The sequence below is a fragment of the Corythoichthys intestinalis genome, chromosome 17, assembly GCF_030265065.1.
Source record: "Corythoichthys intestinalis isolate RoL2023-P3 chromosome 17, ASM3026506v1, whole genome shotgun sequence".
In the NCBI taxonomy this organism is placed as follows: Eukaryota; Metazoa; Chordata; class Actinopteri; order Syngnathiformes; family Syngnathidae; genus Corythoichthys; species Corythoichthys intestinalis.
Genome location: NC_080411.1, coordinates 3981026 through 4006422, shown reverse-complemented (window position 1 = coordinate 4006422; position 25397 = coordinate 3981026). Strand labels below are relative to the sequence as shown.

Here is a 25397-nt window from a genome sequence, read left to right as displayed (position 1 = left end):
CGATTAGCCTAGCAATGATCTTAATTGTGGTTGTCAGCCCAAAACCCTCTAAATATATATTAAATGCATCTTACCAGATATAAAATGACTACTACATAATCTGTGGTAATCGTTTGGAGCCCAGTTTTCTCGTCGAATTGCAGCAGCCCATCTCGCTCTCTCCTCTCCGGGTCTCTCGGAATCCGGTAGAACTTCAAGTCTCTCCGTCTATCTTCTCTGTTATTGCAACAGACCGCCACACACGCCTTCACCCTTTTGATTATTAATGTTAACGAGCAGAAAAAAACTCCGTAAATAGGAGGAATGTACGTAGCCGTAACAGGTCAACACGATGTGTTGACGGACAATTGGGCGGTACCAGTCAGGAGGGCGGAGTTGTGACGTCACGTGGGTAGGGTCTATAGTATTTGCTCGAACAGGGTTTAATCAGGTAACACTGTTTGTTTTCAACCACCAGATGTCCTCTGACTCCTCACCACGCACCCAGGTCACAGAGGAACAGCGTGCAGGGGTGAGGGGGGTTATGCGCTGGCTTGGCGGCACACAGATGGCTTTAAAAAATTGTTTGTTTTTTATGTGTTTTCGGTATTCAAGTAAAGTACTCAGTGGCGTGCCTGCACAGTTGGCCAAAACACACATACGCACACAAAAAAAGCCCAGTCAAAAGGGGCACTTTGAGCATATAGGGGCAAAGGGGCAGGTGCTCAAGCACCCTCCCTCTGCACGTTTCTGCTGAGTGTCAAAATAGGCATCGAATCGTATCTTTTTCAGCTTCTCCGATCGCTCGCCGCACTGAAACAAATCCAATATGGCGGTGACATTTCCGCATCTAAGCGACGCGTACGTGTCTACGTTTTTTTTAATTTGAAAAAAGATATATTTTTGTGTCTATTTTTATACATGCCATTGCTGCCACTCGCTCGGTCCAATTTCAAATTCAAAAGTAGTCCAAAAACAACGAAAGTAATCTTTAAAATACATCAATAAATGTTCCCATCGTATGAATTTCCGTTTCCGGCGGAAGCCCCTCCCTGCTTAGCCTTAGCTGCTAACTCTACGGAAGACGGGATAGGGAGAAAGTTCAAAACGGCGAAGAAAAGTTGGTGAAAAGACGAAATGAGTGCGGACGGGGATAGAGGACCGCGGTGACCGGACACCGAGAGTGTCGCTTCCTCTCGCCGCTTCTTAGGTACTTAAACGCCGCGGTAATCCTCGAAACCCCTCCGCTCGGAACTCCCTCACTCGAGTCGGAATCCCCTGCCCTGTCGCCGCCTTCTCGCTCGTCTTCGTTTCCCACCGAAAAACAGGCCGGACACGCGGAGAAAAACTGCCGGCGCTTTCTTTTTAGGATTTAACTCAAATTTGGAAGCCACAGTCGGATGTGTTTGTCACCGCTGGAAGTCCTATTAGCATCCTAACCTGGATTTGCCGTTCACTTGAATGGGCTACGGCTAGTTTTACGTTAGCATAGCTCTGATATACATCAAGTTGCAACTACGGAGCACTGTTTGGATGCTCTTAAGTTCTTTATTTGCCAACGGATACTGATGTCAACACCCAGCTGAGTGGTATCGACCGATACTGTACCGATATAACATGTTTTTTTTGAAAAACCTTTAAAAAAAAAACCTACAAAATTACTTGTGGTTGACCCTAGCATCATTTGATTTTTCTAAAAGTGGCCCTCAGAGAAAAAAGTTAGGACAACCCTGCATTTGATGATCCTTTCTCCCACTTATAAACTGAATGAAACTTATTGATCAGTGAATCGCATTTTTGTGCTTCCTCCCCAGTAAATGATGCAAAATTTGGTGCCTTGACTGTGCTGTTACGCCGCCTGACGCACGATGGGCTTCGGTCGGGATCTGAGGAATTCCCACGAGGGATTACTCAAATTGCAGGATTGGGAATTAAAGGTATTGTGCACGTCATTTGGAAAACTCAAATAACTCGGCACTGCTAAATAGAGAAGAATCCTGTTTTTGCACGTGGCAGCTTCTGGAGACTGTGAAGCGTTTCATGACGCTGAGGGTGAAGAGCGACAAGGAGTACGCCGCCCTGCTGCTCAGCATGACCCAGCAGATGGAGAAGCAGGAAGCGGCCGACTACGTCAGCACTGTCAGCAAGGTAAGCGCCGCCGTTGGCCATCCCCGCCACAGGCAGTCTTTGAGCGCGGCGGTGCTCGTGTCAGTCGTGGTCGCAGGTGGTGCGTCAGACGGAGGCGCTGGGCCGCGTGATGAGGGGTCACGCCGACGACCTCAACTCGGGGCCGCTACACCGCTTAGCCACGCTCATCAGAGACAAGCAGCAGGTCAAGAAGAGCTACCAGAGTTTACACCAGCAGCTGGAGAGTCACAAGCACAAGGTCAGAGCACTCGCTAAGCCGTCAACGAGGTCGCGCTTGTTTCCCGATTTTTGATGAAATTAGATGAAGCCAAGAGGCTGGAGGAAAAAAAAAAAAAAATTGCCAATTTTGAGGTCAACAGTGTGTCGACTAAATAAATATTGTGCGTCTTTTGACGATTGGTCTTCACAGTCTGGTTTGTTTGTTTTGTTTTTTTGATGGCGGGGGCACGCAGGTGACCCGTAGCGACCTGGACAAGCTGAAGTCCACCTACCGGCAGCTCAGCCGAGACGCCAACAACGCCAAAGACAAATACCGAGACGCCCTCAGTAAAGGTTTGGCTAAGGGTCGCCACGTTCTTATATTTTTTGGGCGCCGTCCATCAACGCTACTGAACGTTTGGGCTTACAGGTCGCGAGGCCGAACGCGCTCACGAGCGCTACGACAAAGCCACGGCCAAGCTGCACAACCTGCACAACCAGTACGTGCTGGCCGTGTGCGGAGCGCAGACGCAACAAGAAGAGCATCGGCGTCGCGCCGCCCCTGCGCTCCTCGACGCCCTCCAGAGAATGCAGGAGGACATGACGCTCGCTCTGTGAGTTGTTCAGCTGACATTGACAGCACCAGGGATTAGGCATGTGCCGGTTACCGGTTTCACGGTTTGCCGTGGTGTGAAAACGTCGCGGTTTCAAAACCACTAAAATTTTCCGTCAGACCGTAGGACGGTATTCGCTATTTTTCTTGTGTCAAAAATGCAGCCAGAAGCGGCTTGGCGCAGCAGCGCTCACCCCCTCCCGTTTTTTGCTGTGTGTGAGAGTGACTCTATCGGCTACACAGCCAGCTAACCCATAAAAAAATTACTCCAAACATAAGGCGTACTGTTCTTCAATTTATTGAGCTCTCAAATCGTGGTAAGTTTAATATACAAAATGAATACATTTAAAATGTTGTACAATTAGATTTTTCCATGTGAGTAGCTTCCACAGATTAGCACCATGGGAAAAGTTCGCCAAAAACAAAACACATTTTCCTTTCAAATTCAATATACAAACTAAGTAAAAGCTTACAAAGATGAATGTTAGCCTAGGCCAGTGCTTCTCAATTATTTTCTGTTACGCCCCCCCCAAGGAAGACGTAAATGTTTCGCGCCCCCCCAAACTCTCTGCCACCACTGTAAATAGTATCATTTGTCTATAAAATTACTATTATAAATACGCATCTGCCTAACATTGTGTCCTTTTTTTTCCTAATAACGAAAAAAAGTAACAGATCAACTTATAATAAAGTAGAACTTTATTAACATTGTTTTGTTTGTAACAGAAGACGCATCAATTTGCCTGAATTAAAAAAAAAAAAAAAGTCCCATCCAAACTAAAAAATACACTCAAGTTACATTTTTGACCATTTGATAAAGAAAAATAAAATGTAATAAAATCAGCAAATAATAACAAATTAAAATTGATTAGAAACATTCACTCATGAGGACAATATGCCAAAAAATTTGATCGGAAAAACAAAACTGAATAAAAGAAAAAGAAAAAAAAGTGTCCTTGGACAGAAGGACAGTTTTTATTTTTGTACCTCCTTTGCAATGGTGTGGAGTTATCTTGCAATGAGCATGCTAACAATGCTAATTGGTTTACTGATATTACACTGACAAAACAGGACGATTGTTGGAAATATTCGGGCGTTTTCGCTGAAAAACAATCAAGCTTATCAATGAGATTGGGGTCTAATGTCTTTAAGTGGCGTCTTAATTGTTTTGGCGTCTGGCTGTCCGCTATAATTATTTTTAGACACAGTAAACAGTGGTCTTTCCTCATTACCCACTGTATTAAAAGTCAAAGCTAAAAGTCAAACGGCACGAAAAAAGGGCATTCCCGGCGGCCGAGGTAGAACCGCCAAGCCAAAAATGGCACTTCTCGGGCGGCGACGTGAGAACCGGCCGGACAAGACAGTGGGTCGCTGCGTGAGTCCGGTCGGAAAACGGCTTTCGAGAACGGCGGCGGCGCACTGCTCTTCATATCTGTTTTCTGTGCGTTCTGAGTGCTCTTCCTTAGTTCAAAAATACTGCGCGCACTCTGAAAATGAGAGCGCCACTGCCACCCACTGAGTGGATGTGCAAGTACACTTTATTCCAGTACCAGTAGTAAAAAAAAAAAAAAAAAAAAAAGCATGTTCCCCGAGGTCACATGCGCCCCCCCTGGCATCGCTCTGCGCCCCCCCAGGGGGGCGCGCCCCACTATTTGAGAAGTACTGGCCTAGCCTCAGCTGGGAGAGCAACTTCGTTGAGTGTTACAGCCGCAGAGTGAGAAAACAAGCTTGATTCGCTTAAATGAAGGGAAAAAGTGATGGCGTCAAAGATCGCTAATTGTGAACTATGATCTTGCCCTAAGCACAAATCCACGTTCGCTGGATCAAGGTGAGGTCTCACTTGCAATGTTTTTTTTTTTTTAGATGAAACCTTTCCACAACAATATTGACATTTTAACTAATTTATACATTTTTACCTAACTTATGAATTCCTTATGTTCTTTTTAACACAAAGGCATGACATGTAGACTAGAGTTGACACAGTGGCTGAAAATGGCGAAACTTCACTTAAGCTTTTCTACCCTCAAAAAAAAGTCATGCAGTATAAATTTTTAAAAATTTTATTCAGAAGTGTTTTTGCTTTATATAAATTATTTTGTTCTTGCTGTAATCTTGTGCAAATTGAGCTGTGGCTGTGAGTATAGTCTATAAGTTATATTTATTTTAATTTTATTTCAAATATTTTTTTATTGATAATTTAACAATATATTCATGTTCCAATTTGCAACTATGGTCTGAAAAAAAAAATCCTGTTCAATGGAAATTTTTATTTATTTATTTTTTAACCCATATCTCAAATTTTTTGGGAGCTATAATTGCAATAAAGTGATACCGTGAAACCGCGGTATTTTTGCTCACGGTTATCGTACCGTCAAAATCTCATACCGGCACATGCCTACAAGGGATCCAGGGTGGCCCGGTGGACCACCCTGGATCCCTGGGGTGTGACGTGACCCCTTTGCTGGGCTGTGGGAGGAGGAATGGACTGCGCTACCCCCCCCCCGGCGCTCGTTTGTGTGGCTGTCGCATGTGTGATGGGGCTCGCGCACAGGTGGATGTAGGCCTGTCGCGATAACAAATTTTAGTGGGCGATAAATTATCTCATAAAGTATTGCGATATGCGATATTATTGCGCCCCCCGGCCCCCCCCAATTTTTTTTTTTTTGAGTATTTATTTATTTATTGTCATCATCATCGGTATCATTGACAGTTGCAAGATGTGATATGAGCAACCCGAAAAAACCGAAGAAAAGACGAGCGGGCTGATGAGATAAGCATATGCTTATCAAGTCCCGTCCCCTTTTAACCGCTTTACAATAACACAGTGAGAATACAGTATATATTAATAGATCAAGTACACCCATTTAAAGGCAATTAATGTTTACTTTTAAATTAAAAAATACCTTTTAAGAAATCGCAACTAAAAACAATAGACCATGCCTCTTTCAAGTAAAAGACTACAATATTAATACCGCACAGAAACACATAATAAATGTCTTTTTTCAAGAAAAAATAAAATTGCTCTTAATAACTGAAGCATTTAGGCACATAGGTATAAAGTTGCAGTAACAGTAATTGCACTTCAACAACAACAGAGAAAAATAGACTAATTAAGTAGCAGTAAGAAAAATTTGGCTCTCAAAGATATCAAATATCATTTAACAGAGGCAAAACGGTCTCATTTCTTCAACAATGTAGCGGACTTCACTTTCCGTGAGGGAACGCTATTTTGCGCGGTGTCGTCTGTATTTCTCACATCAAGCGAATACCTTTAATTGTCAATTAACGTGACGAGGAAGCTCAGTTTGTTGCGATGCAGTTTTCTTACTAAGCAGTGAAAACTGGAGAGGATGACAGTGTTTCAAATGAGCATGTAGATTTATTCTGTTGGCCATCTTTGTTGAAACAACCTCCAGAAACATTTTGCAGACTGGTTCGTCCTCTTCCTCATTCCGCTCGCTCATTGCTGTGCGCCGAGAGTGGACTCGGCCCTGCCTCCATCCATTAAATGACGGTCATTCAAACTCAAATGTATAAAACGAACATACCCAGAAGTCAATAAAACAGAGTGGCACAAGGAAGCTGAACTTTAAACAGCGCTGCCGAGCACGTCTGCCACACATCTGCCGCAAGCGCGTGCGTCACGCGCGCACGCACGTGACAAACGCAAGCGCGCGCACGTGCACGCGAGGCGATAAATCGCAGCAGGAAAATTACCGTCTTCGTTTTTGTATACCGCGCGATAAATGGAATTATTGCATATTGCGACAGGCTTAGGTGGATGTGATTGTGCGTGCTTGGGTGGGGGGCCTCGGTGCTGGGACTGGCGATGGGGTAGCGTAGGGTGGGTCGCCAACGGGCTTACACTCACAAGGGATTCACACGATTACAGGTTTCTAGATCATAGCTGATTTGTGTACACTCCACCCCTCCCGCTCACTTAAATTTGAAAAAATGCCCTCCTGTTCAAAATTTTTCTTCCCCAGAAAATTGAGATTTTAAGCTTCCCAATGATGTATCACACATGCATATCAGACAATTTTGAAAGTTAGCCAAATTGGGGCTCTCAGAGTGGAACTTCAAATCACCTGAGTGTTTTCCGCCATATATATATATATATATCTTGAAATAAATGAAGTAACATTCAACAAAGTATTCTTGCGGATGGGCTTGCAGGAAAAACATTTTGGAAGAGTACTGCGAGATCAGCAGTCTATTGAGTGAGGAGGTGGTCAAAGTCCATCGAGAGATTTCGGCGGCGGTTCAGCAAATCGACCCGCTGGTGGAGTACCAGCATTTCATCGACGCCTACAGGTCGGACTTCTTGGCTAGCTCGCTCACGCTTCGTCATGGCGGGCTCACTTCCTTTTCTTTCCTTTGCCCGACAGGTCTCCGGAGACGCCCGAAGCCAGCGTGGAGTTCGACACGTCCTTGCTAGACGAGACGGACAACGTGTCGGCCAACGAGATCCTCTGGAACACGCTGACGGCTGATAGTCTTCAGGCCACGTGAGTTCCAGATGCACACGTGTGCTCTTAGTCCAGTGCGGCTTATCGATGAACAAATGCCGTTTTCGTGTCAAATTTGGTATGCCTTATAATCAAAAAATTACGCTAATTGTTATTAATGCTGTTTTACTCATTAACTTCAAGTGTAATTGGGGGTGGGCTTTTGTCGTGTCCAGGTTGTCGTCGGCCACGGAGGAGTTGGCGCTGACTCAGCAGAACCTGAGGACCAAAGAGGCCCTAGTGGACGACCTAGACGCCAAGATCAATAGCAGTCAGCAGAACGCCGACCGGAAGTCCGAGTTCGTGCCACCGAAACGTGCGGGTTAAGCTGCCGAAGCGTCCCTATGATCCGAGCGCGTTTGTCCGTCTGTCCTTAGCTGCGTGCTGCTGCTGAGTCAGAAACTATCGTTGCTGGAGCTGCGTCAAAACGTCCAAACCTTGCGCAGTGCCGAAGCCCGCCTCTCTTCCCAGAAGGCCTTGCTGGACGCCAAGATGGCGGCCGCCGCCTCCCCGCCACCACCGCCGCCTTCGCTTGTTCTGCCCTACGAAGATGACACCCGCTCCGTCAGCTCTGCTGTAAAACAAAACAAAACAAAACAAAAAAACACGCCGCCGGCACTCACCGGAGCTTTTCTCAATAAAAGCATGCGCTTTGGTCTATTCAGGATAAAGGCAAGGAGAAGAGCTCGCGCTTGGAGACCCTGCGACACTCGCTGGCCGGAATGATCCGTTCGCCCAAAGCCATGTTGGGCTCATCGTCCTCGGTGAGCATTGCATTAACTGTAAGGTGCACCTGACTATAAGCTGCCATCCACCAAGTTTGACGTGAAAACGGCATTTGTTCATAGATGAGCCGCACATGACTATAAGCCGCTGCTGTCCTCACTGTATTAAAATTGATGGCGTTATATACACCAAAACCGTTAACATTTTATTTGACAGCGGCATCATAAGACTGTCATAAGACCAAATGAACCACCATGAAGCTTTGAACCAATTGGCTGCAAAGCTTAATTGCTTCAAGACACTTCATATGGCCATCACTGCTCCCTTGGGGGAGACCGTCAACCTGTGCTGCCACCTGTTGTCATCCAGCATGCCTCCTAGCATGCATTGCAGCGCTACGGATGTAAATAAAAATCAAAATACATGTTCTGCGCTAATTCTTCAGTTACTGTTCTAGTTTTTTCATTAGTTGCTAGTTAAGGTATTTGGTAACACTTTGACAGTGGCGCAATAAGAATGTCATAAGACCATCATAATTATGACATGACACTCCCATAAGCATTAATGAATGCTTATGACAGCTGTCATTTTGTGTCATCCGGCAAATTATCTCCATTTTGAATGAATGTAAAAGATCCGAGTTGGATATAAATGACATAAGTCGCCAGATGACACTTAATGATATATGCCATAAGTAGGGTTGTTCCGATCATGTTTTTTTGCTCCCGATCGTTTTAGTTTGAGTATCTGCCGATCCCGATATTTCCCGATCCGATTGCTTTTTTTTTGTTGCTCCCGATTCAATTCCAATCATTCCCGATAATTTTTCCCGATCATATATATTTTGGCAATGCATTAAGAAAAAAATGAATAAAACTCGGACGAATATATACATTCAACATACAGTACATAAGTACTGTATTTGTTTATTATGACAATAAATCCTCAAGATGGCATTTACATTATTAACATTCTGTGAGAGGGATCCACGGATAGAAAGACTTGTATATTGTGACTAAATATTGCCATCTCGTGTATTTGTTGAGCTTTCAGTAAATGATACTGTAGCCATTTAACTGTTCTGCCCAATTGCATGATGGGAAGTGCAACCATGACTGTGCGTAGTGGCACCAATTGATATATCTTCTCTACGTTGGGAAATAACAGGGTGTTAAGGAAAAGATCAACCACTACTGTTCTTCCCCACATTGCTTCCCACGATCTAATTGTTGAGAGAGGGATTTTGAGGCTTTAGCCAATTAAAAAGAGGCTCCATAGACTGCCAGAATTCTCTCTACTCATTTTATGTTGCCTGTTAGCTCTATATATAGGTAAAACGGCGCCATTATAGATTGAACGCGACAACGCGTGAGTGGGTCGTGCAGCGCATGCGTTAATTGCATTAAATATTTTAATGTGATTAATTTTTTTAAAAATTAAGTACCGCCGTTTACGCAAAAAATTTGATAGCCCTACTTTAAGCCAAAACTAAAGACTCTGGATGAATGTAAGACATTTTGTCTGTAACGTTAAATACAATTAGAAAACGATTTAATTAAAAAAATATATATATAATTAAAAAAAAAAAAGGCATGTCCGATATTTTTTTGCCGATTCCGATACTTTGAAAATGACGTGATCGGACCCGATCGGCACATCTTTAGTCATAAGCATTCATGAATGCCCATGATAATGTTATCTCATAATTATGACGGTCTTGTGGCTATCATATGACGCCGCTGTCAAATAAAGTGTTTAGTGCTGCAATGATTAATCGGTGAACTCGAGTATTCGATTTGGAAAAAAAGATTCAAATTAAATTTTGCTGCTTCAACTATTCTTTTAAAGTGGCGTTGTAATGGTTTGTTTTGAAAGTGTTTGCATTTAGTTTTATTGATTTGGGTGGATACATGGCCCTCAAGTCTACATCATTTCACATGGCTGAATCTGGTCGCTCCCTGTTAAGACCAACATAAGCTTTTGTTTGAGCTAATTTTTTTTTTTTTTTTAATGCATTCGTAATTTAGTTTATCGGTATATTCAGCCATTTTTTGTGGGAATATGTGTCTGAACCATTTGTTAAGAGCATTGAAAAAAAGTTAGCATTTTATAGCATTTAAGCTAGCGGACTTTTGCTTTGTAAGTTAGGAAGCTGTTCTTTTTTTGTACATCGATCATCATTCATTTTTTAATACCGTTTGAGGCTTAGCTCAGGTATTTTAAATTTTTATGTCCCCTATCCGATTACTCGTTATTCGAACTAAATAGTTCATCGATTCATCTATTCCTAAAATAATCGATAGCTGCAGTCCTAAAAGTGTTACCTGTTTACCCAAATAAATCAACAAAAAAGCCGCACTGGACTATAAGCCACAGGATTCAAAATGAGGGGAAAAAGTAGTGGCTTTTAGTCAGAAAATTACGGTCGTTCATTGATTAATCGATGAGTAAAATAATCGATAGCTGCAGCCCTAGATTGAATTTGTACAAGTCGTCATGAACTGATTTTAATTCGCAGCAGGATGTTGATCATCTTCAATGGCACTGGAAGAGTGAATGTAAAAAGTCATTTTTTTCTTCTTCTGCCCCCAGCACTTCTTTGACACCATCCCTTCGTGCGAGCGCCCCCTGGCAGATCAGGAGTGGTACCACGGCGCCATCCCTCGCACGGAAGCCCAAGAGCTGCTCCGGCAGCAGGGCGACTTCCTGGTGAGGGAGAGCCACGGCAAACCGGGCGAGTACGTCTTGTCCGTCTTCTCGGACGAGCAGAGGCGACACTTCATCATTCAGTTTGCCGACGTACGCACTGCTTTGTCTCCGCCGCCGCTTTGATTGGCTCTGCCCCCTGGCGTGACACCAAACGTCTTTCTCTGTAGAGTCAGTACCGCTTTGAGGGGACAGGTTTCGCCACCATCCCTCAGCTCATCGAGCACCACTTCTCCACTAAGCAGTTAATCACTAAAAAGTCCGGCGTGGTGCTCCTCAACCCTGTGGTCAAGGCAAGCAAAACTGCAGCTAATCTGCGCCCGAGCTGAACCCGAAGCCTGAGTCTTCTTCTCTTTTGCGGCAGGACAAAAAGTGGATCCTCAACCACGAAGACGTAGCGTTGGGCGAGCTGCTGGGCAAGGTCAGTGTGCCCCGAGTCCCCCCAAAAATGTGTCAATAAATGACCTATATGTAAGAAATGCACTTGAATTAGTCACCAAATGACCCTAATATTTCAATAGACATTAAACATGTTTTTTGTTTTGTAAATACTTCTAACACGGTTCTCAACAGTATAACTTAGCTTTTCCCATTTTGTAAGTCCATTGTCAGCCTGTACAAGTTATTGTTTTGAGTCTTTGATTCCTACGGGTGTCTCTTGCTGCAGCTTGCTAATCTAGTATATACCGCCTCGTATAATAGTAAGGCGTTACATTTCCTCAGTTACATTTACTTGAGTAGGGCTGCACCAAGAGGTGGGAATCTTTGGGCACCTAACGATTCGATTACGTTCCAGAGGTTCCGATTCGATTATAAATAGATTATTGATGCACCTCCCGGTTTTAATGTTTGGTACATTAGTTCCAAAATTGTTCAAAAAAAAAAACCAAACTACTACAGTGGGGCAAATAAGTATTTAGTCAACCACCAATTGTGCAAGCTCTCCTACTTGAAAAGATTAGAGAGGCCTGTAATTGTCAACATGGGTAAACCTCAACCATGAGAGACAGAATGTGGGGGGAAAAAAATCATTGTTTGATTTTTAAAGAATTTTTTTCCAAATTAGAGTGGAAAAAAGTATTTGGTCACCTACAAACAAGCAAGATTTCAAGCTGTCAAAGAGGTCTAACTTCTTCTAACGAGGTCTAACGAGGCTCCACTAGTTACCTATATTAATGGCACCTGTTTTAACTCATTATCAGTATAAAAGACACCTGGCCACAACTTCAGTCAGTCACACTCCAAACTCTACTATGGCCAAGACCAAAGAGCTGTCGAAGGACACCAGAAACAAAATTGTAGTTTGTCTGTGGTGTAAAGAAATCAACTCTGGGAGCAAATATTACAAAATGGAAGACCTACAAAACCACTGATAATCTCCCTCGATCTGGGGCTCCATGCGAGATCTCACCCCGTGGCGTCAAAATGATAACAAGAACGGTGGGCAAAAATCCCAGAACCGCACGGGGGGGGACCTAGTGAATGACCTACAGAGAGCTGGGACCATAGTAACAAAGGCTACTATCAGTAACACAATGCACCGCCAGGGACTCAAATCCCGCACTGCCGGACGTGTCCCCCTGCTGAAGAAAGTACACGTCAGGCCCTCTGCGGTTCGCTAGAGAGCATTTGGATGATCCAGAAGAGGACTGGGAGAATGTGTTATGGTCAGATGAAACCAAAAGAGAAGTTTTTGGTAGAAACACAGGTTCTCGTGTTTTGAGGAGAAAGAATACTGAATTGCATCCGAAGAACACCATACCCACTGTGAAGCATGGGGGTGGAAACATCATGCTTTGGGGCTGTTTTTCTGCAGAGAGACCAGGACGACTGATTTTTGTAAAGGAAAGAATGAATGGGGCCATGTATCGAGAGATTTTGAGTAAAAATCTCCTTCCATCAGCAAGGGCATTGAAGATGAGACGTGGCTGGGTCTTTCAGCATGACAATGATCCCAAACACACAGCCAGAGCAAGAAAGGAGTGGCTTCGTAAGAAGCATTTCAAGGTCCTGGAGTGGCCTAGCCAGTCTCCAGATCTCAACCCCATAGAAAATCTGTGGAGGGAGTTGAAAGTCCGTGTTGCCGAAAGACATCCCCAAAACATGACTGCCCAAGAGGAGACCTGCATGGAGGAATGGGCCAAAATACCAGCAACAGTGTGTGAAAAGCTTGTGAAGAGGTACAGAAAACGTTTGGCCTCCATTATTATCCAACAAAGGGTACATAACAAAGTATTTAGATGAACTTTTGGTATTGACCAAATACTTATTTTCCACCATGATTTGCAAATACATTTTTAAAAATCAAACAATATGATTTTCTGTTTTTTCCCCCCCACATTCTGTCTCTCATGGTTGAGGTTTACCCATGTTGACAATTAACAGGCCTCTCTCATATTTTCAAGTGGGAGAACTTGCACAATTAGTGGTTGACTAAATACCCTTTTGCACAACTGTACATGAGAAAACAACACATTTCACCAAATAATGAAGCATTTTCAGACAATCTTTTTTTTAAAATTTTCAATCAATTCTTTATTGTCTTTATTGTTGATGCACATTGTTGAAAACAGCCAACAATTGCATGTCAGATGTGACTAGGAAAACAAAACAAACAAGAAAAACCCGGCTTTCACTCAAAAAACCAAGATCTTATAAAAAAAAAAAAAAAAAAAAATTTTTTTTTTTTACCAAAAAATGTCATTTGTAGTTTTTTTTTTTGGTGTGTGTGGCAGGGTTGCTGCCACCCTCCTCAAAGTTAATTAGTGCCGGTGAAAGCGATACAGACGCCCTCAAGATTTAAGAGGTGTCATTCAACTAGTTGCCAGTCTACATACTAACACAAATGTTATGAAAGTATTTTATAGAGGTTGTAAAATTACTAAGTGTTGCTTTAAATGAGTGCCCTGAAAGGGCAAATAAAAGTCACAATTCATGCATGAAAGGTTTAAATACAATCATAATCAATAAAAATTGAAATAAATACAAAATTAAGGAAATGTAGCAATTTCTTACTTTGATTTTTACTACCAAAAATGAATTTATAGTGTTGAAATAAATAAAACTGAAATGTAAAAATGGAAATTTCCAAATGTGACAACGGTGTATTAACTAGGGTTGTTCCGATCATGTTTTTTTGCTCCCGATCGTTTTCGTTTGAGTATTTCCCGATCCGATTGTTTTTTGTTTTTTTTGCTCCCGATTCAATTCCAATCATTCCCGATAATTTTTCCCGATCATATACATTTTGGCAATGCATTAAGAAAAAAATGAATAAAACTCGGACGAATATATATATTCAACATACAGTACATAAGTCCTGTATTTGTTTATTATGACAATAAATCCTCAAGATGGCATTTACATTATTAACATTCTTTCTGTGAGAGGGATCCACGGATAGAAAGACTTGTAATTCTTAAAGGATAAATGTGACTTTGTATATTGTGACTAAATATTGTCATCTATTGTATTTGTTGAGCTTTCAGTAAATGGTACTGTAGCCATTTAACTTCTGCCAAAATGCATGATGGGAAGTGCACCCATGACTGTGCGTCGTCGTACCAATTGATATATCTTCTCTGTGTTGGGAAATAACATATGGTGTTCAGAAAAAGATGAACTACTACCTTTTTTCCTCACATTGCTTCCCACGATTATTCTAATCGTTGGGAGAGGGATTGAATGACTTAAGCCATTTAAAATAAGGCTCCAAAGGCTGCCAAAATTCTCTCTACTCATTTTATGCTGCCTTTTAGCTCTATATACTGTAGGGCTGCAGCTATTGAATATTTTAGTAATCGACTGAAAATTCTATCGACTAATTGAGTAATCGGATAAAACAAATATATTTTTAGGTGAAGAGCAATTATAAATATACATGAGAAAACAAGACATTTCATTTAATCTTGAACCATTTTCAGTCAATCAATGTCTTTATTTTCGATGTATATTGTTGAAAACAGCCAACAATTGCATCTCAGATTAACTAGAATTTAAAAAAAAGACCAATTCACTGCTTTCACTCAAAAAAACCTTTAGATCTTATTTGATAATATATATATATATATATATATATATATATATATATATATATATATATATATATATATATATATATACCTAAAAATGCCATTACGCTTGATAACACACATCACTTAAAAGTTAGGATTTTTTTCCCACGTGTTTCAATTGAATTTCTATTTGTGTCAAGCCATTTTTAAGTTCTAGTTAAGTTTTACGCTACTCTAAACTGTAAGTCCTGATAGGATTTTGAGTTTTTGCAGTGTTCAAAATAAATGTATGATACAGGCTGTATTGGAGCACATTAGGGACCAGTGCTACTTGGTGTTTTATCCAGCAATGACTACTGAGCTAAAATTGATAGTTAGCATTATTGAGTTTTTATTTTACACCCTCATCACTCCACAAAGCTATGTTATGTTAAAGCCTGTATGTAAGACACGTTAGCCACGCATCGAAAGTGGTCATAATTAATAGAAACCTAGCCCTCCGCAGGCCTAACGTTACGTGAGCTAGTGACTCAGACAGTAACGTTAATCTTATTTATTAGTGTTTAGCGCTTTTTATTAGCGTTTAGCGCTCTACTGCTTTAAAATGGCGGCTGTTTATTAACGCTGCCCAGACGCGGCCGAGTCTGTCATTTAGCATGTAGTTCAACATAGATGGGATCTCTATGAGACTCATCAGATGCTACTTGCTACCAACTTAACATCATGCGGGCTAGTTTTTAGCAACGTCGGCGTAGTTTGGAGCGGCTGTCGGCTGCGGAAATGTTTTTTATATTGTTTTATTGCTTCTTCCTCTACGCACGTGACGTCAGCACGTTGTCCCGCATTAAAAGTAGTCCGAGCGAAACGTGCTGCTTAGAGCTGTCAAAATAAACGATTACTCGAGGTGAATAAAATTACTCGGATCAGTTTTTAAACTCGAGTTACTCGAGTTGCTCGAGTATTCGTTTCAGCTCTAATATACTGTATGGGTTAAACGGCGCCATTATAGATTGAACGCGACAATGCGTGAGTGGGTCGTGCAGCGCATGCGTTAATTGCGTTAAATATTGCAACGTGATAAATGTATAAAATATTAATTCTCACCGTTAACGCGATAAATTTGATAACCCTACCTTAAGCTTAAACTAAAGACTCTGGAAGAGTGTAACACATTATGTTTGTCACGTTAAATACAATTAGAAAAGATTTAATGAAAAAATATATATATATATTAAAAAAAGGCATGTCCGATATTTTTTTGCTGATTCCGATACTTTGAAAATGACGTGATCATGCCGATTGATCGGGACATCTTTAGTATTAACTGATAGAATTTTGCGACTCCGCCAACAGGGGAACTTTGGCGAGGTGTTCAAGGGGACCTTGCTGCGGGACAAAACGGCGGTAGCCGTCAAAACCTGCAAAGAAGATTTGCCCCCGGAGCTGAAGATCCGCTTCCTGTCCGAGGCCAGGTAGGCGATGTCGTTGCCGCCGTTGTCCTCCGATGCGTTTCGACTGACGGGCGCCCGACGTCTGCTCAGGATCCTCAAACAATACGACCATCCCAACATCGTCAAGCTGATTGGCGTGTGCACTCAGAGGCAGCCTATCTACATCGTCATGGAGCTGGTTCCCGGTAGGCACCTTTCTCGCCGTCCTTTGACGCCTCTTTAGCCTGTCACAATACACAATAAGTCTATTAATTGCACGGTAAAGGGAAATGAGGTCGGGTTTTCCCGGCTACGATATATCACCGTGTGCCTACATTTGTGCATGCTGCTGCACTCGGCGCATGTGCCGGCTTCCTTGATTCCAGCAGCACACTCGTGATGTCCAATATGATTTTAACACTTTTTTTCCCCCAGACAATAATATCGCATATCGGCAATAATTTAATTAATACAGTACTGGCCAAAAGTATTGGCACCCCTGCAATTCTTTCAGATAATGCTCAATTTCCCCCGGTAAATGATTGCAATTACAAATGCTTTGGTAGTAATATCTTTTTTTATTTTGCCTAAAATTAAAAAAACAAAAAACAAAAGAGAATGAAAAAAAAATTAAATCATTATCATTTTACACAAAACTCCAAAAATGGGCCTGACAAAAGTATTGGCACCCTTTGAAAAATCATGTGACGCTTCTCTAATTTGTGTAATTAACAGCACCTGTAACTTGGGGCCCATAACAGGTGGTGGCAATACCTAAATCACACTTGCAGTCAGTTAAAATGGATTAAAGTTGACTCAACCTCTGTCCTGTGTCCTTGAGTGTACCACATTGAGCATGGAGCAAAGAAAAAAGATCAAAGAACTGTCTGAGGACTTGAGAAGAAAAATTGTGAAGAAGCATGGGCAATCTCAAGGCTACAAGTCCATCTCCAAAGACCTGAATGTTCCTGTGTCTACTGTGCGCAGTGTTGTCAATAAGTGTAAAGCCCATGGCACTGTGGCTAACCTGCCTAGATGTGGACTGAAAGAAAAATTGAAAGTTTTTGTGGATGGTGGATGAAGAACCTCGACTAACATCCAAACAAGTTCAAGCTGTCCTGCCGTCCGAGGGTACAACTGTGTCAACCCGTACTATCCGTCGGTGTCTGAATGAAAAGTGACTCTATTGTAGGACACCCAGGAAGACCCCATTTCTGACCCAGAGACATGAAAAAGCCAGGCTGGAGTTTGCCAAAGGTTACTTGAGAAAGCCAAAAACGTTTTGGGGGGAAAAAACGATGCCTTTAAAGAAATATGCCAGAAACATGGTAGAGATTCCCTGATGTTTTGGGGTTGCTTTGCTGCCTCTGGCACTGGATTGCTTGACCGTGTGCATGGCATTATGAAGTCTGAAGACTACCAACAAATTTTGCAGCATAATGTTGAAAGCTGGGTCTCCCTCAGAGGTCATGGGTCTTCCAGCAGGACGATGACCCAATAACACTAGAAAATGGTTTGAGAGAAAGCACTGGAGACTTCTAAATTGGCCAGCAGCGAGTCCAGACCTGAATTCCATAGAACACCTGTGGAGGGATCTGAAAGTGGCACCCTTCAAATCTCAGAGACCTGGAGCAGTTGGCCAAAGAAGAACGGTCTAAAATTCCAGCAGAGCATCGTAAGAAAGTCACTGATAGATACCGGAAGCGGTTGTTTGCAGATATTTTGTCTAAAGGTCTTGCTACAAAGTATTAGGCTGAGGGGGCTGATACTTTTTTCTGGCCCATTTTTAGAGTTTTGTGTAAAATGATAATGATTTTTTTTTTTTTTTTTCCCGTTCTCTTTTGTGGTTTTTCATTGCAAGCAAAATAATTAGGGCTGTCAAACGATTAAAATTTTTAATCGAGTTTTTACAGCTTAAAAATTAATTAATCGTAATTAATCGCAATTAATCGCAATTCAAACCATCTATAACATATGCCATATATTTCTGTAAATTATTGTTGGAATGGAAAGATAAGACACAAGATGGATATATACATTCAACATACGGTACATAAGGACTGTATTTGTTTATTATAACAATAAATCAACAAGATGGCATTAACATTATTAACATTCTGTTAAAGCGATCCATGGATAGAGGGACTTGTAGTTCTTAAAAGAAAAATGTTAGTACAAGTTATAGAAATTTTATATTAAAACCACTCTTAATGTTTTCGTTTGAATAAAATTAGTCAAATTTTCAATCAAAAAATAAACTAGTAGCCCGCCATTGTTGATGTCAATAATTACTTACACAATGTAATGGGTGCTAAAGCCAATAAAATCGCAGCAGAGGGCAGCAAAACTCCATAAAACACAAGTGAGTGTTTCACTGTACTGTCATTTAAATCTGTCTGAGCGGGACATCTGCGTTAATTGCGTCAAATATTTTAACGTGATCAATTAAAAAAATTAATTAACGCCCGTTAACGCGATAATTTTGACAGCCCTAAAAATAATTGAAGATATTACTACCAAAGCATTAACTGCAATCATTTTCTGGGAGAATTTGAGTATTATCTGACAGAATTGCAGCGGTGCCAATACTTTTGGCCAGCACTGTAATTATTTAATGATCGCCCGCTAAAAGGCCTAACGCCGCTTCTTTGGCAGGCGGCGACTTCCTGTCCTACCTGAGGAAGAAAAAGGACGAGTTGAAGACCAAACAGCTACTACGTTTGGCGGGGGATGCGGCGGCGGGCATGGCGTACTTGGAGAGCAAGAACTGCATCCATAGGTGAGTGGCCGCCTCCATGCTCATTGACGTCCTCACCTCTTCCGCTGACGCCGGCGTCCTCACTTGCCCGCTTGCTTGCTCAGGGACCTGGCGGCCAGGAACTGTCTGGTGGGTGAAGGCAGCCTCTTGAAGATTAGCGATTTCGGAATGAGCCGGCAGGAAGACGATGGCGTTTATTCCTCCTCCGGACTCAAGCAGATTCCCATTAAGTGGACTGCGCCCGAAGCGCTCAACTACGGTAGGTCACCGCTCTCGTCGGTCAAAAATACTAGTGGTGGATTCAGCATAGATTTGCCTTCGACCTAACTAGAATTTTCATGATGACATGAACAGGAGTTACGTGATTATTATCATCTAAAAATGTTATAAATATCATGTAAAAACAGGTTAACTATCATGTAATAACGGGAAAACATGATTGCCATCATGTAAAAACGTGATATCTATGATGTACAAATGATTATGTCATCCCAATAAATCCAATAACATTATATATTAGGGCTTTCAAACGATTAAAAATTTTAATTGAGTTAATTACAGCTTAAAAATTAATTAATCGTAATTAATCGCAATTCAAACCATCTATAAAATATGCCATTTTTCTGTAAATTATTGTTGGAATGGGAAGATAAGACAAGATGGATATATACATTCAGCATACGGTACATAAGTACTGTATTTGTTTATTATAACAATAAATCAACAAGATGGCATTAACATTATTAACATTCTGTTAAAGCGATCCATGGATAGAAAGACTTTTAGGTCTTAAAAGATAAATAAAAATAAATAAAATATATAAATATATAAATTAATAAAATATATAAATATTTATAAAAATTTATAGAAAATAAAAGATAATAACTAGTACAAGTTATAGAAATTTTATATTAAAACCCCTCTTCATGTTTTCCTTTTAATAAAATTTGTAAAATTTTCAATCAAAAAATAAACTAGTAGCCCGCCATTCTTGATGTCAATAATTACCTACACAATGCTCATGGATGCTGAAGCCTATAAAATCAGTCGCACCCAAGCGCCAGCAGAGGGCGGCAAAACTCCCAAAAACACAGCCCCAGTGTGTGTAAATATCTATATATATGTATATGTATATATGTATATATATGTATATATATATATGTATATGTGTATATATGTATATATATGTATATATATATATGTATATGTGTATATATATATATATATATATATATAATGTACAGTGGGGAGAACAAGTATTTGATACACTGCCAATGGGTTTTCCCGTTGTGAGTGTATCAAATACTTGTTCTCCCCACTATATATACTTGTTCTCCCCACTGTATGTGTATGTATGTATATGTATATATGTGTATATTAGGGCTGTCAAAATTATCGCGTTAACGGGCGTTAATTAATTTTTAAAATTAATCACGTTAAAATATTTGACGCAATTAACGCATGCACTGAATAACCCGCTAGCACATTGCCTCAAACAGATTACAATGAGGCCGTTTATGGACATTAAATGAAGAGAATGCCACCGGCCGCTTGGGGGCAGCGCCGCTCCATTCTAATGTTATTTCTTCTAAACGTGGGAGAATTAGTAGTTGTGAGATGTTAATGCTGTATGCACAATGCAATGCAAATTGCTATTTGTGCTCCATACATATTTCGATAAGTTTTCTTTCTTTTAGTGGCAATCATGTGTCTCTTGTTGTATTTTGGGTAAGATATGTACAGAGATATATATTTTATAAAGGCGAGTGGACACAGGCGTTCTTTGGACCGCGCCGTTTATTGGCATAAGCTTCGGCAACTCCTTCACAACAAACATAAGTATCGTTTAGTGAAAGCACAACAAAAATAATATTCCTATCTCTCAAAAAAAAATAATGTTCACAAAAAGAAAAGCACTTCAGTCTATAGTAATGAGGCCCTATTCTGACACACAGTTAAACAACAATGAAAAATGAACTGGCATTCCATATCAAAATAGCTATGCAAAATACACGTAAAACTTACTCAGACTTTGGTCACTCTATTCTTCTTATTTTTATTCTTATTATTAAAGATACACGATAATATCGGCTACCGATAATTATCGGCCAATAATGGCAATTATGACGTCACACAGATAATACAGATAATAAAAAAATCAACCGATATTGCAATCCGATAATTATATACTTGATTTAGCCTCCAAATGTGCGCAACCAAGCAGTTTTCTCCACTTCTTCACTGCCGCCTGCTCAACCCCTCCCCTCTCTGAAGCCCCTGTGGGAGGAGGGGTTTAGGAGTACGGCGTCATAGAGGAGGCGGTGTTACACATTAGTGTTGAGGCGCTCTCACTCGCGTGCGTTGCTTTTCCAGTGTGGCTCTCGCCATCTACAAAAACAGTTCCTCAAGGCCTAAAGTAAGCGTCCTCATTGAACACCACTAGCACTAACCCAGCAGCCATTTAAAACTGCATCACAATGATTTTTGGAACGAATATGAGGCTGCTGCTAGCACGAATGCTAAAGCTATTGTTAACAAATAAACTATAAAGGAAGCTACGGGGCTTGTGACAATACAGAGACGCTGCGGTCCTCCCGGAGTCGGGGTGTTTGGGAATGCAGCCCAAAGCGAGTGGTAAACTCCCATCTATGGCTAAACACCTCACGAGATCGATAGATGACAAGTAGCTGTCTTCCGACGGAGCCCGCTGGTCCGGCAGGCCGCCGCCTCGCCCTAGGCGGGTAGAGCATCAGAGCAGAGCCATGCACCGAATGCGCCGCAGCGAGCCGGCCGGGGCGGGCGGATATCCGGTACGAACTTAGCTGCCGCCGCCACTCCGGTTCGAAACAGAGGTGCTAATTTGGCAGCCGGGCGGACTGAAGGGCACAGGCGGGAGGAAATTCCAGAAATGACCCGATAGCCAAACCCCTGGATGAAAAAATTATGCAGTTTATACGACCACGATTCTTCGTGAAAGACATGCCGATCACATCAGTTTTGCCACGGACATTTACACAGGTGATGTCAACAAACCATGTTTATCATGACGGCACAGTGGTTAGTTGATAATTGTAACATGCACCAAACGACACAAAGAAGTCATCCAGTCAGTAATGCATTCAGTACGCTTTAAATTTATGACGTCTTAATCAGATCATTCTTCTTAAAATCTAGTCAAATAATTTTCCCCATCTTGTTTGAGTGTTGAAGACTAGTTGAATGCGCCAGATTATTCCACTTACTTGAACTAAATATTCCAATTTGTTCTTATTAAGCCCAAACATCTAAAAAAATAAGGTCATTTTTCACCTAAATCAAGAAAAAATTGCTTTCAAATAATGTTTTGAACCATACATATTCTTGAATAAAGAACATTTCTGACAAGGTTTTTTTTTTTTTTTTTTAGGATTATGTATAATAATTTATTGCTTAAAATAAGGCTGTTAATCTTATTTTCAGCTGGCCATTTTTCTTCAAGAAATCTGAGTGAAATATACTTGAAGTGCTGGCAGTTAATTTAACTTATTTCCAATAGATTTACACTGAAAACAAGGGACTTTAACTAGTCTTAAGGAGCTGTGTTTTTGCTGTGTAGTAATGTTATACTTTAGGAATGGCATACTTTTAAAGCCATTTTTGTGCAACTTATGTATTTACTCTGTAAGTAATTGTTGCCAAAAGTTTACCATTACACAATGTCAGACAATCTGTCTTTATTTAGATGTTGGAATTTACTACTACTACTACTTGTTCACATTTGATGTTGAAAAAAAAGAGCAATATTATTTTTGCACAGCAATATTTTCTCTTGTGTATACTTTAAAATTTTACATAAATCTTTAATAAAATTATCGGCTTGACATTGTCGGTTATCGGTTGGAACGAGGAGGAAATTATCGGTTATCGGTATCGGCTGAAAAATTCATTATCGTGCATCACTACTTATTTTTATTATATTAACTCTACTTTTGATTGAAAATTGTACAAATTTTATTAAAACGAAAACATGAAGAGGGTTTTCAATATAAAATTACTATAACTTTACTATAACATTTATCTTTTAGGAACCACAAGTCTTTCTATCCGTGGATCACTTTAACAGAAAGAATGTTAATAATGCCATTTGGATTTATTGTTACAATAAACAACAAATACAGTACTTATGTACAGTATGTTCTATGTATATATCCGTCTTGTGTCTTATCTTTCCATTCCAACAATCATTTACAGAAAAATATGGCATATTTTAGAGATGGTTTGAATTGCAATTAATTACGATTAATTAATTTTTAAGCTGTGATTAACTCGATTAAATTTTTTTTAATCCTAACAGACAGTCCTAATATACACTAATAAAACTGAATTTTTCTATCCAGATGGAGGAGGCACACTTTAATTATATTAAAGTGATATAGGCACCTTTGAGTGAACTTCAAGTAAAATTCAAGTATATTGAGGCCAGGCCAAGTGTCCTTTTTTTTGGAAATCAAAACATAGTCACCCTAATTATACTGTAATTTGATGATTCTAAAATACAGCCTGTAAGGCTGTATAATACTGAGAGAGCCTCTCAGTATTGTTCATTTTAACGGAGGCAGCCAGTGGTGCCTCCAAAAGTTTTATGTAGGTGTGCTACACTAAAACTAAAAGCAATAATTTCACTTTTTTTGATGTTGTCGTCGTAAACATTGTTGGCTGATCACGTCGAGCTCATTGTTTTATCTATTAGTTAACAGAACATTCTGTTAAGCCTTTAACACCTAAGCCTATTTTGGCCGAATTTGCATGCATTTGATGTTGCCTTTATATTTCAAAGAAAAAATTGTTCACAATGGCCAAGTTGGGTCCCTTTTTTCAGGAAACCTTGAACTTCATGTCCAAACTGTTGTTTTCTTCACTGACCAATTATAATCCACATTTTGGACCCAAAAAGACAAAAAAATCCGAAAATATTTTTTCAAAATTTGTAATGCTGGTGTCCCATTGACAACCAAACATGCTCGACCAACCGTTTTGAAGCTTGATAATATGTATTCAACTTGTTAGGATAAACATTCAATACAAAAAAATAGGATTGAATAGTTTTATGTTTGACTGTTCAACACAAACAGCGGGTATGGTCATAGGTGTTTTTGGCCTTTACACATACTATGGTCAAAACAGGTTATATACAGTGCAAAATAGTGAGAAAAAAAATTATATATATCATCTAACACAAAAAGGGTTTGGATTATATCTCTTTGTGAAGTTAAGGTGATGGTTATAATACCTATCTAAAGTATACGTACATGCAATCAAGCTTCTCGAACACACATCTATATAGAAATTGAAAAGATTCATAGTGAAGAAAAAAATATATATATATAACATTGAAAAAAAGTATTTTCAAAAATATTGACAAGTAGTTCAGTTCAATATTTTCAAGCATGCGACCCGATAGTTTTTTTTTTTTTTTTTTTTTTTGCGCACTCAATAAAGCTTGTTTGTGAACAGGTCACTGAGCTGCGTCACATATAACGTCACACAGCCTACTCTTCTGCCGTTTGAGCGCTGCTGTCAATTCTTGCCGAGACGCCGACTAATCCGAGGAAAACGACAAATACACCATCCTATTCCTTGAGTTGATGGGGAAAAAAATGCATTAGCTTGCGCTAAATTTAGTTTGCGATTCATTCTGCACGTTTCAAAGTCGCTCGCGCAATCCAACCGGTGTTCATGCCTCCTTTTCCTTAGCTGGCGCCTAGCTCGGCAATTTATTAAAAATGTTCACATTCGGTTCGTCCTTCTTGACATCACAACGGATCTTGGGATATGTAGTCTTTTGTGCTGCTTTCGGTTTTGAAAAAGGACAAATGATGGAAATATGGAGATGGATACATAGTACATGCAGCGTTTTAATGCATATTTATGAGTGCAATAAAACTATAAAACTCAAACGACATTACCTCCCGTGTTTCTTGGTCGATTGACTTCAAATAAAAACTGGTGTGGACATCAACTTCTGCACTTTCAAATGAGACCAACCAGCGACACGTGGGTGACATAATTACAGCGTGATGAAGCTTCAAAGACGAAATCCGCAAACGCGTCGCTGCCGACACGTACGGTGTTAAAGGGTTACGTCACGAAAAACGGCCTTCTCTGTGCACGGCAGGTCGTTACACTTCCGAGAGCGACGTGTGGAGTTACGGCATCCTCTTGTGGGAAACCTTCAGTCTGGGAGTGTGTCCTTACCCGGGCATGACCAACCAGCAGGCTCGGGAGCAGGTGGAGAAAGGTAGGCGCCGCGGCCGGTTCGTCCGTCAGGTAGCCGACGCT

At 40.7% G+C, this 25397-nt stretch overlaps 1 protein-coding gene across 2 annotated transcripts in view; it reads left to right on the top strand.

The window, feature by feature from the left end:
* The first annotated feature begins 401 nt into the window (after nucleotides 1-401).
* fer (fer (fps/fes related) tyrosine kinase) overlaps nucleotides 402-25397 on the top strand; it is a 30890-nt gene continuing 5894 nt past the window's right edge. Inside the window, exons 1-19 of one of the 2 annotated variants that reach the window (XM_057818936.1) lie at nucleotides 402-511; nucleotides 1794-1916; nucleotides 1996-2127; nucleotides 2192-2365; nucleotides 2580-2679; nucleotides 2756-2939; nucleotides 7115-7252; nucleotides 7327-7446; nucleotides 7623-7745; nucleotides 7824-8022; nucleotides 8112-8210; nucleotides 10765-10971; nucleotides 11049-11171; nucleotides 11243-11299; nucleotides 16245-16363; nucleotides 16433-16527; nucleotides 18977-19100; nucleotides 19184-19338; nucleotides 25234-25356. In XM_057818936.1, the coding sequence (XP_057674919.1) occupies nucleotides 1848-1916; nucleotides 1996-2127; nucleotides 2192-2365; nucleotides 2580-2679; nucleotides 2756-2939; nucleotides 7115-7252; nucleotides 7327-7446; nucleotides 7623-7745; nucleotides 7824-8022; nucleotides 8112-8210; nucleotides 10765-10971; nucleotides 11049-11171; nucleotides 11243-11299; nucleotides 16245-16363; nucleotides 16433-16527; nucleotides 18977-19100; nucleotides 19184-19338; nucleotides 25234-25356 (2341 nt within the window). In that variant the 5' untranslated portion in view covers nucleotides 402-511; nucleotides 1794-1847. Of the gene's footprint in view, nucleotides 512-668; nucleotides 1190-1793; nucleotides 1917-1995; nucleotides 2128-2191; nucleotides 2366-2579; nucleotides 2680-2755; nucleotides 2940-7114; nucleotides 7253-7326; nucleotides 7447-7622; nucleotides 7746-7823; nucleotides 8023-8111; nucleotides 8211-10764; nucleotides 10972-11048; nucleotides 11172-11242; nucleotides 11300-16244; nucleotides 16364-16432; nucleotides 16528-18976; nucleotides 19101-19183; nucleotides 19339-25233; nucleotides 25357-25397 lie in introns of those variants that run through there. The other variant, XM_057818935.1, reaches the window with a different exon arrangement.